We start from the raw sequence: 15,120 nt of genomic DNA, 5'->3' as shown, positions 1-15,120 counted from the left end.
GAAGGCGACAGTGACTAAACCTATAAAGATTTAGTGACTCAGTGACTAAACCTATAAAGAACAAGAAAGGCAGAGCTCAGACATTACACAGTTTGTTGGACAATGACCAGACTAGTCAGACCACACACTTTTACATGCATAAGTTACACATAAAAAAAGAATATTAACATGAGAATATATCAAGAATGAGTACTATGTTCAGGAAACCCATGAGAAATGAGGCTTCATCATCTCACTGCTATTAAAGTAAGTTGTTTGATTTCCCAAAAAATGCTGGGGGGAAATATATATTGCTTTATCCTACCTCTGTGTTTCCAATACATGGTGATAAACATGTGTAATTAAATCCATGAGATTTATCCATACACAGTGCTCCTGGGGCACAGCTTATATTGTTGAATAGGCAGGCATCAATATCGAGTTCACATCTTTCACCTTCAAAACCTGCACCACAAAGAGAATGTTTAATCACAGTTCATTCAGAATATTGACATTATGTCTGTTCAGGGTGTTAGCAGTTAACACCACTCTACTAGAGTTATTTGGCAGTTTTATTTCCTGAACAAAGACAAAAAGTGCTTTTCTTCATAAAAATGTTCACTGCATATGTTGAGATGCATTGTTATTTTTATGTTGCTATTTCTTAACGTAAATATTTGGATGACATTTTATTTGTTTTGTTAGAAAATACAATAAATTACCAATAAATTAATTACCAATGGCTCACCTATAGGGCAAGTGCACTTAAAATGATCTTCATAGCCAGTACATGTTCCTCCATTTTCACATGAATTGGAGCCACAGTTGTCAATTTGCACCTCGCAGAGTTCTCCTGAGGTAGGGAAAAAACCAAAATCCTAAAAATATTAGGAATTAATATAACATTCCTGAGAAAACACCCTAAGTCATATTAGTAATATTGATAGAATAACTTTATTTAAATAAGATTTCTGGAATATTGGTTAAAGATCTTCTGTATGTTTTTGGACTCTTTTTTGCTCCACTTATGCATATGAAAAATAGATCTCAGTCTTTTTTAAAAAAAGGTGAAACCAAAATACTTTTTCAGCATTTGAAACAATTTAGAATGCATCCAGAAGGGGATACAAAGATGAAGAGAATGGATATTCCCTGGAAATAATTAATTGAAATGGAGGTAATGCCTTTGTATTTTCTTCTTTTTCCTGTTGCATATGTCAACCCTGATATCTATTCAAGACTTTTGAATCTATTATATGTCACCGAGACACACAAAGCAGTCACACGCAGACAAGAGATTTTCGCAGAGGTCCTTCTGATCCAGCTCCCAGCTGAGAGAGCGGAGAGAAGAGAGCCCGTTTGTTTATTTCTTACTTTTTATACATTTATGGGTCTAGCAGAAGATTGGCTTTTTGGGGTTTCCACCCCTCAGCCTCAGTGGCCAGACCAATTGTCAGTTACAATTGTTTTCAGGTTAGAAATATGCAAACAAAGGACAGAGAATGAAAAACAAAGGATTTGTTTATGTTCCATCTGTGGGAAAGGTAGAAAACTGCTCTTAATATTGTACAATAACTAAAAAGATCTGACTTTATTTAAGAAAATCAAAAGGCTCAGAAAAACTAGGGTAACAATTATATATATATTTCATTATGTATTTTCTCTGTTTTGGCTAGGAAAAGACTAGTCCACATTTATCTGAGGTAACCTTTAGTGGGATTCACTGAACAACTTGCCTATTTAGCTGACAACTGTTTTTAGCCCAGCAGGAAAAAATAATTAAACTTGTAACTGGACAGTTCTTAAACAATGTAGAGAAAAGAAATGTATCCCTGGCAATGTGATATGAATCAGTAAGGAAGACCATCAAGTTTACCATTAGTCTTGGAAAACAAGTAGATTTGACAGAAACAAAGCACTTTCACTTTTTATTCTTTTTTGTGTACACATTATTGATTTTTTTCCTCGTTATTGATGTGCTTTGTTTAGTTTTGTTTGTTTGTTTGTTTTTTGTTTTTTAAAATTTATTATTTTAACGGCAGGAATTCTGGTGAGGAGCAGCAGTTTCCAAATTTAGAAAAGATAAAGAATAGAGAAAAGAGAGAAAAAAAAGAAACTTTACTGCTGAGAAAACTAGGAGAAGTTGTAGGAATTTTGAGATATTTTGAAGAAGAAAACTTCAGGAAATTCAATAAGTGTAAATTACTGATGTTTTTACCACCTACTTGTTTGTAATCTGTGTTAATTTACTTTATGGATTAAGAAGAAAACATAGGAGAGCTGTAGGGGAAAAATGTTTGGGAGGAATATACAAGAAATGTGGATATTTTCTTAAATCAGACAATATGTCCTGTAAAATTTTGAGTCGGCAGTTAGTATTTTATTTGAAATCCCTTGTATGTAAAAAAAAAAGGACATACATTTACTTCAAATAAAGAAATTGTTTTAAATTTTCTAATAATTTGTCCCTGTGATATAAAGCTAGAGAAATCAGGAAAGCACAAATAAATAGGATAAAATTTGTTAAGAAAATGACTGTGTCTCTCCTTCAGTATTTTCTGCCAATTTCATTCTCTTTCAGTATGCTGGAATAGAGTACCAAATTAAGACATAAAGACTGCTTTTTACGGACTTCTGTTAATGCAAACAGGAATATGTTGCAATTTGTTGGCCAAAACCCTCTATTTTGGGCCAATGGGTGCTGAACCACAAGTGCAATCTCATGTATTTACAGAGAGGTTAACCAGCATGCTTTTAAGGATTTTTAATATTTATTTTATGATTTTACTCTTCTCCTAAAAACTGCCCACAGATAACTTCTATCAAATTTTTAACAGCCAAGATTATATTTTACTCTAATTTATAAAGTTTACTGAGTGAAAAACATTTTTAAGTAATATCTAATAACAGAAAACATAGGAAAATAGGAAATTAGATACTTCTTGCTATTTATTGTTATAATATGTAATATTATATGGGAAACTACAGGCAACCTGACCTTACATTTACAAGACTGTCATTTGCTCTGTTCATATTGTCTCAAGTGGTAACCCAAAGTACTTGCATTTCTGGGGAGATTTCATCATGATCAATACTTTTAGAAAGACATTTTTACACTTTTTCTGTAATAGTGGCCAGCAAAAAGATATGCTAACACATAGATATTTTCATTCCAAAAGCAACGGAATGTGCTGAGGAAGTTGCAATCTCCTAGGAATTGTGGGATTTGATTTGTTTTTTTTTTTCCTTAATGAGGTGTGGAAGGCAAAATCAGGAGGAAAAAATGGTGGGAAAAAACCCTCAACTCAGTATTTTGGATCATTTTTTTTTCATGTTTATTCAAGAGGTTGGAATTGTCTTGTCCAAGAAAACCTTATGAATAAATATTAGTGCAACTCCACAGGCTTTATGAATTATTTGGCTATAAATCTGAAATTCTTCTATTGGCTGTATCATTTAAGCAAACTTTATGACTTTTTCCCACCACAATGAGGTCAAGAAAATCTAGTATCTCAGAATGGTTGTAAAATTTATTGGAATCTGAATACTGCTGAGAAATGCATAATTTATGGTATTAAAGTCTGATTAAATGATAAATGGATATGAGGAGAAATCTCCACAGTAATCCACTTAGCTTTTAATGCCTAATTATCACTTCATAGTGAGTAAGGGCTGAGTAATTGAGAAATGCAGTACTTAGAGAACTCAAACAAGATTTTTGTGCACAATTAAGCATGTTATTCTTCTATCAGGAATAAGTTCAGCAGGCCCAAGGAATAAAGAGAAAAAAAAGAAATTTTACAACATTAGAAGTGAAAAAACTTGATTAAAGACTAGAGTTGCACTATTTATTTTTGTAAATGACCTTATTTTCTAAGGATATGTTCGTAAAAGTTAAATTGTTTAATTATTTTCCTTAATTTTCTTTTACTACCAATATATTTAGAGGAAACTTTCTTGTCCTACCTGATTCTTGCTCTTTTCATTTTCAGCTTAGCTTTAGCTTTTTGGACTCCACCCATACACGCACACACGTAACCTCTCTATGTTCCTTTTATGAATCTTCCAACCTCCACTTTCTGTGGAATTTTTACTTTGCCGTACGATGAGCCATTTAATTGCATCAACACAATAAACCGGAGAGAATATACCTTGTTTCTCATCTGTGTATTTGTTAGCTTAGAATCCATGATTAGCTAAAACAACTACATAGCTCTGGGGTTTGTATCAGCCAACTAAGAAACAGATAAATTGGTGTACTTGTGTCTATAACTGATAAGAAATTTACTGATTTATTTAAATAAATAACCACAAATAACCCAATACAGGTAAAATTCACCTAAGAATTCTAAAGAGACTAAAATGTGACATTGCTGAAGCAACATAAAAAGAGTGAGGAATCTTTTAAATGGATTTTGGGACCAGAAGAAGGGAAGGTGGCAAATTTGATACAAATTCCAAAAGTAAACTGAGGGTTTTTTTCCCCATAATGCTGTACAACGACACTGCCTTTTCTAGCAATAGGCCATAAGCCTTGCACTGAGACTTTCCTGCAGTGATATTTTACTTGACTTAATTGTGACAATAGTTTTTTTTATTCTGATTTACTTTAGGGTTTTGGTTTTTTTAATCTTTACATGGAATAGCCACAGGCTTAAATGAACAGGAGCAAGTAGAGGTTATAGGTACTATTGTATTTACTAATCTAATGCAGTGCTGTATACAAATGCAGGGCTGATACCATAACAAGAGACTTGAGAAATAGAGACAAAGGATGTGATATGAGGAACACTGCTGTGATCAGAGGTGGGAGATCCCATAATGATTGGGAACTCACCAGTGCCCAGTTAAGGAATGGAGACCTGTAGCCAGACAAAACTGGTCTGAAGGCTAAAAAGAGGAAAGAAATTTTGTTCAGTATGCTTTAGATCTACCATAAAATGTAAATTAAGATCCAAAATAGAACTGCAGTGCAATGAAAAAAAAAAAAAAAAAAGTGTAAGTGGACATATAGAAATTACCCCAGGTGGATCCTGGAGATGAAGAAGAAGCCACCAGTATGAATGTCACATTCCTTCCAGTGAAGGACTATAGATTCTGCAGCACTGCTCCCAACAGCAGCACTATGAAACCATTTACCTTAAGACCTGGAGGATGGTGGAAAAGGGTGAGTATAATACCATAAAAATGGACAGAAACTAAACATTGTGTTAAAACTGCATGTTCACTTATTTTCTGCAGCAATTATATTTGCCCTGATAATGATTTTAATTTTAATATTTCAGTTATGTTATCAATACATTTTTGGCCTTACATGCATCTATGGTGTGCTTCTACCCTGCACATAACAAAGATTTTCAACACAACAGAATCCTCTAGAGGTTTATGTACCATTAAGTCTGACTTTATCAAATAACTTCCTGAGGGTTCTTAAAAAGCATGTAACTCACAGTTGCATTCTATATTGCACAGTGTAGTAAAGCCAGCACTTGTAGTGTGTTTCATTTTTAATTGACCCAAACATTTTAACCTATAAAACAGAATTTGCATTCCTTTGGACTTTGGCTGCACTTACAGTTGCTAGATATATTTTAATTTTATGTGATCTGCTTTGGTCTATTTTTGTATTCTATTTTTGTACTTCCGCTCTCAATTTAATATTATATTTTCTTTTTTTTCAGAAACTATGTAACAATCAGTGTGCTAATAAAGAGTATATAAAGATGATCTACAGTAAACATTTTTCATTTGCTATTTCATGTGGTAACAAGTTTATTGAGCAAAAAGAATACATGACCTAACACTTCTTTTCTATGTACAAGTAGTGATTGTACCATAATTATTTTTAAATGTTTTTTTCTCCAAAGTAATTTTATGAAGCTACAATTCAAGACTTATTTTGTAAGTTTTCTTGTTCCCTGACTGTGAAGGCAGTTGTAACACCCTATTAGATTTATTGCATATGTACACATGTGCACATGTTGAAATAATCACAGAACCATTACTTTTCAACCATTCAAGAAGCTAGTAGGAACTTAAAAAAATATGCTCTTTGGCAGAGCACGGGCAGTTAGGGTTCACTCTCTGAAATATTGACTTTTACATTGATGCTGTTGTATTTTAGGTCAATTCCACTTTTGTTGTATGATTTGTCTCATCCTGAACTCAGTCCAAAAAAGGTCATATGAGTGGAGCCCTTTAAAATTCTCAGTTCTTTCCATGAGGTCACAGAGTGAAAAGCCTGGTACAGACATTGTAAACACTAAAAAAATTACGCATTTTATGCCACTTCCTGGAACTTTATATTTATTTATTTATTTATTTTCAAATACACTAAATCCACTTACAGTAATATTTATTGAAACTGCTAGAAGTTCAAATACAGGTTTCCATGGATTCTGAATATGACCTTATTTTCCCTTGGAGTTGTGTAGAACTGTGAAATAAATGCATTCTTAGATAAATCTAGGTATAGTGATACATCTTTGTGGTTCCCTAAGTCAAGTAATTTCAGTGAAAGAGAAAAGAATTTTAAAAATAGCAGAAATAAAGAACTGATCTTACATTCACACATGTAGATGTTCATAGTTCTGCCTGACAGTGGAACAATCAAGCTTAAATGACTTGGTTTTGACATTAGAAAAAACTCTTATAAACTTATTAGCATAAATATTCAAATGAGGATTTATTTAATATTAATATATGTGGTTTTTTCAGTCTTCTTAGAAAAAATATAATTTCATACTGATAAAAAAATGTTTTATCTACAGCTGAAAATTAAAGAAAGGATCATGTTATTCTTTTCACTGGTGGAAGCATTTTTCTTCTAGGTGGGTTGAGCAAACTTGATACTGAAAAATCTTCACTGACTATAGCTGAAATCTAGACAACTTATTTTGACTAAATTATTAAATTTTAGATCTCTCAACTATATCATACTGAAATAGCTCATTCATTGATTATCACTAGCATATCCCTGTATTTAATGGAATAAAAAAAAAAAAAAGCAGCCATGTAAAATGGCAGCTGGCATCAGAATGAACATATTTATCTACAGTGGTATTTGAAAAATAATCTAAAAATATTTATTTCGTTGAAATTTGTAGGTTTAATTATATTTTTTCAGTTATTTTACTTCCAAGATTCCTTTGTATCTCCATTTTAGGATGGTGTTTCACAAATCCCTGTGAAGAATTATTCTTCTGAGAGAAAGAAATAAAATAAGGTAAACCCAAGAACAATGCAATAATTTTGTAACGACACAGCTTTTCTAATTAACATATAAAAGAGATAGTTTCCATTAGGTCATCAAAAACAAGAATTTACTGGGGTTGGAGATAACAATTCCAAGACTGGAATTCATCATGCACTAAGTCTGTCTAGATTTTGATTAGGTGTAAGTGATAAGGCACATTTACACCATATAATGGGCCAGAGTTCTAGAAGACTATTTCCTATTTGGGAAAGCAACATAACCTTTTCAACATAAAGGCATACATGTTCCAATAGGTAAAGCAGCCAAAGTAAAACACCTAGGTTCGTTAAGTACTGTCCCAGCTTCATAGACTAAGGGGTTACAAAATATAATAGACACATTTTCCAGTTCAAGTGAACATTATGCTTATTCTCAAAATTTACTAGCTGTCATAATTTATTTACATGGATGTGAATTTGAAGCTTTTTTAAAAGATAAAAAAGACTTCCACTGATCACAGTCAGCTTATGACTTATTGCAGTTGTCTACAACTGCATGAATTATACACGGTCACTTATTCTCAAATGTTAAATATGCAGTTAAAATTTTACCTTCTACTGGTTTAGAATGCAAATAATCATTTAAGGGCACTTAGAAATAGTCCTTTCTGAAAGTTCATCTGCAACTGTTGTTTGAGCACAGTCTTTAGATAAGTTACTTTTTACAGAATGACTTTAAATTTGTTTGAAATGTATTTTAATAACCTTGGCTCTTAAATGAACTCATTATTCTGGAACATACAGTTAGACTTTTGACCATTTAATAGATTATCTGTCCTTTCTCTTAGCTGCATTCAGGATTTAGCTGGGAATCTGGCCATAAAGATTCATCTCTTGGTAAAGTATTTTTCAAACCTGTCTTTCACAGCCTCTTATCCCCTAGTGAAGGTGTTGTTTGTTTCTTTGTTTTGCTATTGGGCAAAGTGTCTTTTATATGTCTCATTAAAAAATCTGGTTCATATAAAAACCACAACAGGATACTAGGAGAATATGCAAAACCATTTTCATGCCTGGAACACAGAAATTTCATCTAGCTTGACCCTTTTTCACTCATCCTAAGTGAATATGAAATAATAGAGACAATCATTTACAGAGACACTCACTGAGAGAGTATAGATTCCAGAAAGAGCATCCTACCCAGCCTGGATAAAATGCACCATACTTGCAGGTTCCTCTGCTCGCTGGAAGACACTTGAACATCACACTTGGGTTCCAGAGAGGACGTGGGGATTTTTTTAGTTTTAGAAAATATTCCTTGGTAAATTGAGACTAATGATTTAGATACAAAGATTGAGAGAACCATATAAAGGTCTATGAGCCTGGAGTAAAGGCAAATGTCAGTGCACTGAGGCAACAGTCTAAATTTGGGTGGGTGACACAAAGATTGATCGTGAGGTAATAGAATAGGGTGGGTTGGAAGAGACCTTTGAAGATCATTTAGTCAAAGCCTCCTGAAATGAGCAGGGACATCTTTAACTCAGGTTGCTCAGAGTCCAGTCCAACTTGTCCTTGAATGTGTCCACAGATGAGGCATCTCGTCTCTGGGCAACCTTGTCCAGTGTTTCACAACTCTCATTCTGAAAAATTTCTTCCTTATGTGTAGTGTAAATTTATTGTCTTTCAATTTAAAGCCATTACCCTTTCACTTATTGCTGCAGAACCTTGTAAAAAGTTCCTCTTCAGACTTTTTGTATTGAAATGCCTCAATAAGTTGTCTAGAGAATCTTCTCTTCTCCAAGCTGAATAACCCCAGCCGTCTTAGAATTTCCTCATAGGAGAATTGTTCCAGTCCTCTGCACTGTCTCCATGTCTTTCCTGCACTGAGGGCTGTAGGACTGGATGCAGCACTCTGTTGTAAATTCAATATTATTTAATATTCTTCTCTGATATGTTTGATCTGAAATGTAAATTAAACCTCGTATACAGAGTTTATACTAAATTGGTTGCAAATGCTGAGGAGAAAGGTGTTGTTGGAGTCCAGGGCATTCCTTTGGTTGCCCTGGAGGGTCAGGGACCTGGGCAGGGGGGTCTGGGACCCCAGCCCAGAGCTCAGAGAGACACTGGCTTTGATTTCTGTCCATGGGAAAAACTTCCTACACTGAGAGAAGATTTACATGCCACAAGAATGTGAGAAATAGTAGTTTAGCTTATCACAGAATGAGAAAATAATAGTTTTAGGTTCCTAGCATTGAAGTGAATGGGGACAAGATGGAGAATCTGGGGCATTGTCTCCTTCTCCTTCTCCTTCTTCTTCCCTCACTCCATTGCTGCATTGACGTGGCACAAAGTAGTTAGTGAGGATTGGGTCAAAGTAAAGATGACCTTTTTAGTAATAGTGATAGACATTGGTAAGAAATAGTAAATAAGAAATACGTAGTAATTAGTATAAAAGATAAGGACAGCCCAGCTCGGGGGGAGACGTGAGGAATCCATGCAGCTGCGAACATCTTGTCGGACTCCGAGAAAATTGTAAGATAAGAAACAATAAACGAAGTATGCAACCTTGAAAAATCTAAACCTGAGAACTCCGTCTCTTCCTTCGGCTCGGCTCGGAGCTGTGCAGGGGAGCAAAGGACCCTGAAACCACCTCAATGTTGGGGTAAGCCCCCGACAGGTATAATAAAAACAAATATAAAGTCAAATATTTTGAAGGAACATGTGTCTAAAGTGAGATATATCTCAGTAAATAGAAATGGAGGAAAATATATTGCAGAAAAAGTAAACCTGAGCTATTCAAAGAGTCCAAGAGTGAGGACCAAAGTATAGAAGTTGTTGCTGAATGTAAGTTTCTGGTGTGATTCAGGATAAAAAAACCAAATAAACAAAACAAAAAAAAAAAAGATAGGTCTTAAAGTGCCTAAGAAGTCTGCTTATGTGACAAGAAAAATATACATTAATAAGTGTATAATTAATTAATAAGTATATAATTAATAAGTGTAATAATATACATTAACACAGATGAAGCCATGCTTTAAGTCTGTAACAAAGTGGTACTGTATATGAACAGAATGTGTCTGGGTTGGTTTTATTTTTTTTTAATAGAAGTAAAAACTACTGAGCACAAAGGTTGAAACAAAGCATAAGAAAGTCCAAATTATTTAGTTCATATATTAACATTATTCCAGCTTCAGTGGAGATACAGTAGGCTATGCCAGCTAATGATGTTGTACGTTGTGTCTGAGAAAAAGGAAGCAGTATGCTACTAACCTGATTATCCACACTTTAAAGAGGAAATTTGGTATTCAAAGCTAAAAGATGTAAGTCTGAGGTCTTTTTAAAGAGCTAAAACAGAGCTACACTGATCAGCTTTGTAATGAAAACAGTCACTAGATCCACACTAAAGTGTTACTCATCTTTCCAAAGCATTATATATTTTTAAACATGCTATAATTATATCTACACTGCATACCCTATCATGTTTTAAACCCATTAGTGTGATAGGTGATTTATAATGCTGTTGACAATTTTTGTACCTTGGTAGGATCTGAAATGGTGTACTTAGCTGAGTAGACACAGGTTCAGCTGAGAAGCAGAAAATAATGTCTATGGTTATTATAGTTAACTTTTTTTAAGCATTTCAACTTGTTCAGAAGACTTTTAGATTGGTTTTGCACAAAAGGCCTACATTCCTCATGTTTCCTATTGATGATGTGATTTTGGGGGGGGGTGATATATAGCTATTTGAATGTTCACTATTTATCCAACTACTCTGAAAGTTTAGAGAAAGCTACAGTTTCCCTTGACACTAACAGCAGATTTATATATTTGGAAATGAGAATGAATAATGCAGTGATGTTCTCAATAAGAGATAAACTATCCACAGAGAGAGAAAAAAAAACAAACCCCCCAAACCAAAAAAAACTTTTAAGTTTTACTCTGAAAGAGTAAAAAAGGAAAGGATAGACATCAATAGCAGTAAACCCAGAAGAGTCAGACGAATTGAAGGAAATCAGCACAGTTCTAACTCCCTGACAGGTAAATCTTTGAGTTGTATGCCTTAATAAAATGAGGCATGGTAGATGGTAGGAAGTGGGAAGCAGGAGAATAAAATGGTGGACTGTTTAATATGCATGTGGACTGGAGGTGAGGCTTTCATAGAAACTTTCCTATTGTGACTAGGAAGCCCTTCTGCTATGCCCCTGAAACTTTGCTACTTTTTAAATGTTTAGTTAATGATGTAAAATGCCTCTTCAATTTATTTTGAGAGTAGAAATACTCCCAGAAAGTCAAGTAGCTTGTACTTGTCTTAAAAAATACAAGGTTGATAGAGGTGGTTGAAAGTAATTCTTGGAGTTCATGAGCAGATGTAGCTATCTGGAGGATTCCATATGCTAAGTTTAAGGGCATATTTTAAACCATGTCTTCCAGTTGAGAACTTCACTAATTATATACTTAGAAGTCCAGACCTTGACACAGACATGCTTATTTAAAAAACCCAGCATCTTTAAGTTTACCATAACTATTCTTAATGAACAAAAACTCCATCAAAATTCCTACTTATTCCAACTGGCAAAATATACTATGCACAGCAAATTAAATCAGAAACTGAACTATTAGGAAATATGAACATACTCATAAATATTCCCCTGCACTGGCAGCATCTTGTTCCATTCTAAAAACTGACAGAACTTAAATACTGATATTACATTTCTCCTTGAATTTTCATGTACATTTTTAGAGTCTTATGGCTTTTCATGTAATTTCTACATGACAAAATAATAGAAGTATTTCCAGCACAAAAGCTTCAATAGCCTTACTATTTTGTGTGTAAATCAAGACCTGATTAAAAATTGTTGACTTGAACTACTGCAGATCACAGCCAGCCTCGAGTATGCTACAATGCCATCAGATATTAGCCCTAGCCCTCACTTATAATTCAGAATTTTATCTGCTTCAAATTAAATATTATGCCAGTATGGATAATGTGTCCTTTCTGTTTTTTAATTGTTTACTTCTCTGTCCTTTCATTACGATTAGTACAGTTGAATGCCCTAGATGGACTGAAACGATTGTGTTTTCAGGTAATTCATCTAGCTATCATCTTAGGTGAGAGGTCTTTGTAAGAATTGGTGTCTCCACAACACACCTTCTGGTGAGACATCACCTTGAGTCCTGGGTGCAGTTTTGGGCATCAGAAAATGAGATGGATATAAAGCTATTGGAGAGCACCCAAAGAAGGGCCACAAAGAGGTGAAAGGGCCTAGAAGTGAAACCATATGAAAAGCAACTGAGATCGCTTGGTCTGTTCAGAAGAGACTGAGGAGAGACCTAAATGTGATTTTCAACACCCTCATGAGGGGAAGAGAAGGGGAAGGTACTAATCTCTTCTTTGTGTGACCAGTGAAGGAACTATAGTGAATGACATGTGACGACAATTGGCCGAGGGGCTCTGGCTAGCTCTGTCCCCCGGCCATGCTGGCCAGGAGTGCTGTTCTTGGCAGGTAGGTGATTAGCCCCAGGTTAACACAGAGCAGGGTCAGGAGAACTGGATGAGGGATCAGGGGAGGAGATACCTTTGGAAGGTACCTGATTTATTGAGGGCGGGGAAGCATGGATAAACCATCGGGATAAACAACTCCAAAACAGCTTAACACAACCCACCACCACTCATGAAACTTAGTTGAGGCAGGTTTAGGTTGAATATCAAGAGAAGATTCCTTCCCCAGAGGGAACAGGCTCCTGAGGGAAGTGGTCACAGTGCCAAGCCTGACAGCGCTGAAGAAGGGTTTGTAAAATGTTCTCAGACACACATTGTGATTTTTGGTGTGGTCCTGTGCAGAGCCAGGATTTGAGTATGATGATCTTTGTGGGTTCCTTCCAATTCAGTACATACTATCATTCTGACTTATAGAGTCAGCGTAACCCTTGTTTTTTCTTGGACTTTTACTGGCATTGGGAGAGACCTGCATTGGGAGCAAAGATAAGGAGCAAGCTAGCTAAAACAATTTTCCTTTCACCCTAACTAATGGATGCTCCTCCTAAAAGGCATTTTAAAAAGCAGGTAAGGTTTCTGGCCTGAAGAGGGTTAGAATGAGAGGTACTTCAACTGTTATTATTGCTTTCTGTCAGTTATCTCTGAAAGTTCTTCTTTAATAAAAAATTGAGTCTTCTGAAAAGCAACAAGCTGTTCCCTTTTTATTCACCTATGAATGTAAGTATTCTGAGTGAATTCCTATAGCACTACTTATCGAGTGACTTCTTTATTCCATTATTTCACTAGATGGCCGCTGATGTTTGGGATCTATGTGCCCTAACAATTTCTCTTTCAGAGGTGACAATGGCAATAACATATAGAGTGCAATGAACAAAGCTTAAAATGGCAGCATCTGTTGCTGAGACAGATACTGCTGTGTAATTCCAGTACACTCCTGTGATACAGGGACCTCCCATGGTGCTTCAAAAATTCCTTTACTTGCTCATCTTTACCACAGGAATTAGAGCTGTGGGGAAAAAAAAAAACCAAACCAAACAAAAAAAAAACCTGAACTCTTGCCGGCTACAGCAAGTACTGAATGAATTCCTTATTTTGCTTATTTTGCTTCACCTATGTAAAGGGCTTTTGCTAGACCTAATGATTTATTTTTATCTCAAGTTTTCTTACTTTTGTACTTCCGATTCTTTCACTGGGGTGAGGTATACCCAACCCAAACCAGATGCTTGGTAGTTGGCTGCCCACCAGGGTTAAAATATGTCACCGCTGTATCCTTGAGAACCAAAGAATTTAAAAATGTGAATTTGACCAGAGAGAAGGATTAAAATTAGGCCATGTAATCTCTTTGTTCACTAGTACAAACATTGCCTTAACCAGACTACAAAAGATACAGGAACTTTTATATTCCATATCTCATTCTCTGGGACATTAGTTATTCTGGCACCAGAGATACCTTCTACAGAATACCGTTTCAAGTATCCTACATAGATCAATAGCACAACCTCCATTAAAGTATGTTATATACATTTTCCATATACTTGTAGAAATTAAAAAAACTTGTCTCAATAAAACAATGAAAGAGAAAAAAATAAATTGTGGGTAAATCTATGAACAATCTTAATTAGTGTTATAAAAATTTTAAGATAAGGAAAAAGTATGCAATTGACGTAGTACTTTAAACTCTGGTTGGTGAGTTTTCTTGGGATTCAATTCATTTTAGCAGTAGTAAGATTATTTTAATTAAAGGACTTTTCTGTGAATTGAGAATGAAGTGTCTAACATGCCAAATCAATTCCTGCCAATATGATTTCTCTACACACAAGGAGGGAAAGCAATAGATTAAAGGAAGCTTATTCAAGGACAATTGGTCTACTGTGCAGGACCTGAGAAATTGCTGATATGGATCATTTCAATGTCATAAGATGTATTACTTACAAGCTCTGTTGTAAATTCAAAGGTTTTTATGCACTTTCAGAGAAGAGAAAAATGAAAATGAAAGTAAGAAACTAACTGTAGAAGGAAATTGAAAGCACAAAAATAATTTCACCTCTTCAACAAAAAAATAACTATATATTACAAACCTTTATTCTCTGAACATTTCAACTTAACATGGGAACATTTTTCTGAGGAATGGCCCAAAATGTTTTACATATAAACAGAAACAAAATCTGTGGTTTAAAATGTCATGTGTATATGTTAAGTTTCTACAAGGTTTTGTTAAATAGTATGGAACCAAATTGAAGTGGGTTTATTATTTTTTAAATCAAAGTTCTACTTTTCACATCTGATGTTACATCATGTCATGTTTTGTGTTCACTAAGATGTCTGTTCCAAACATGATTTGAATGTTAATGCAAAAGCTGCAGCTGTTGTGTTTATAACTTAGAAACACAATTAAGAACCAATAGAAGTGAAACTACAATAACTTTTCTGGTTGCAGAAACTATTTAATTCAG

At 34.7% G+C, this 15,120-nt stretch overlaps 1 protein-coding gene across 1 annotated transcript in view; it reads right to left on the bottom strand.

The window, feature by feature from the left end:
* EYS (eyes shut homolog) overlaps positions 1-15,120 on the bottom strand; it is a 718,062-nt gene that overhangs the window by 682,804 nt on the left and 20,138 nt on the right. Inside the window, 2 exon segments of the mRNA XM_040058168.2 lie at positions 305-444; positions 728-832. Of these exon segments, the coding sequence (XP_039914102.1) occupies positions 305-444; positions 728-832 (245 nt within the window).

The sequence above is a fragment of the Hirundo rustica genome, chromosome 3 (assembly GCF_015227805.2).
Source record: "Hirundo rustica isolate bHirRus1 chromosome 3, bHirRus1.pri.v3, whole genome shotgun sequence".
NCBI classification, from domain to species: Eukaryota; Metazoa; Chordata; class Aves; order Passeriformes; family Hirundinidae; genus Hirundo; species Hirundo rustica.
The sequence above is the reverse complement of the archived record's forward strand: the minus strand, read 5'-3'. Positions and strand labels throughout refer to the sequence as shown.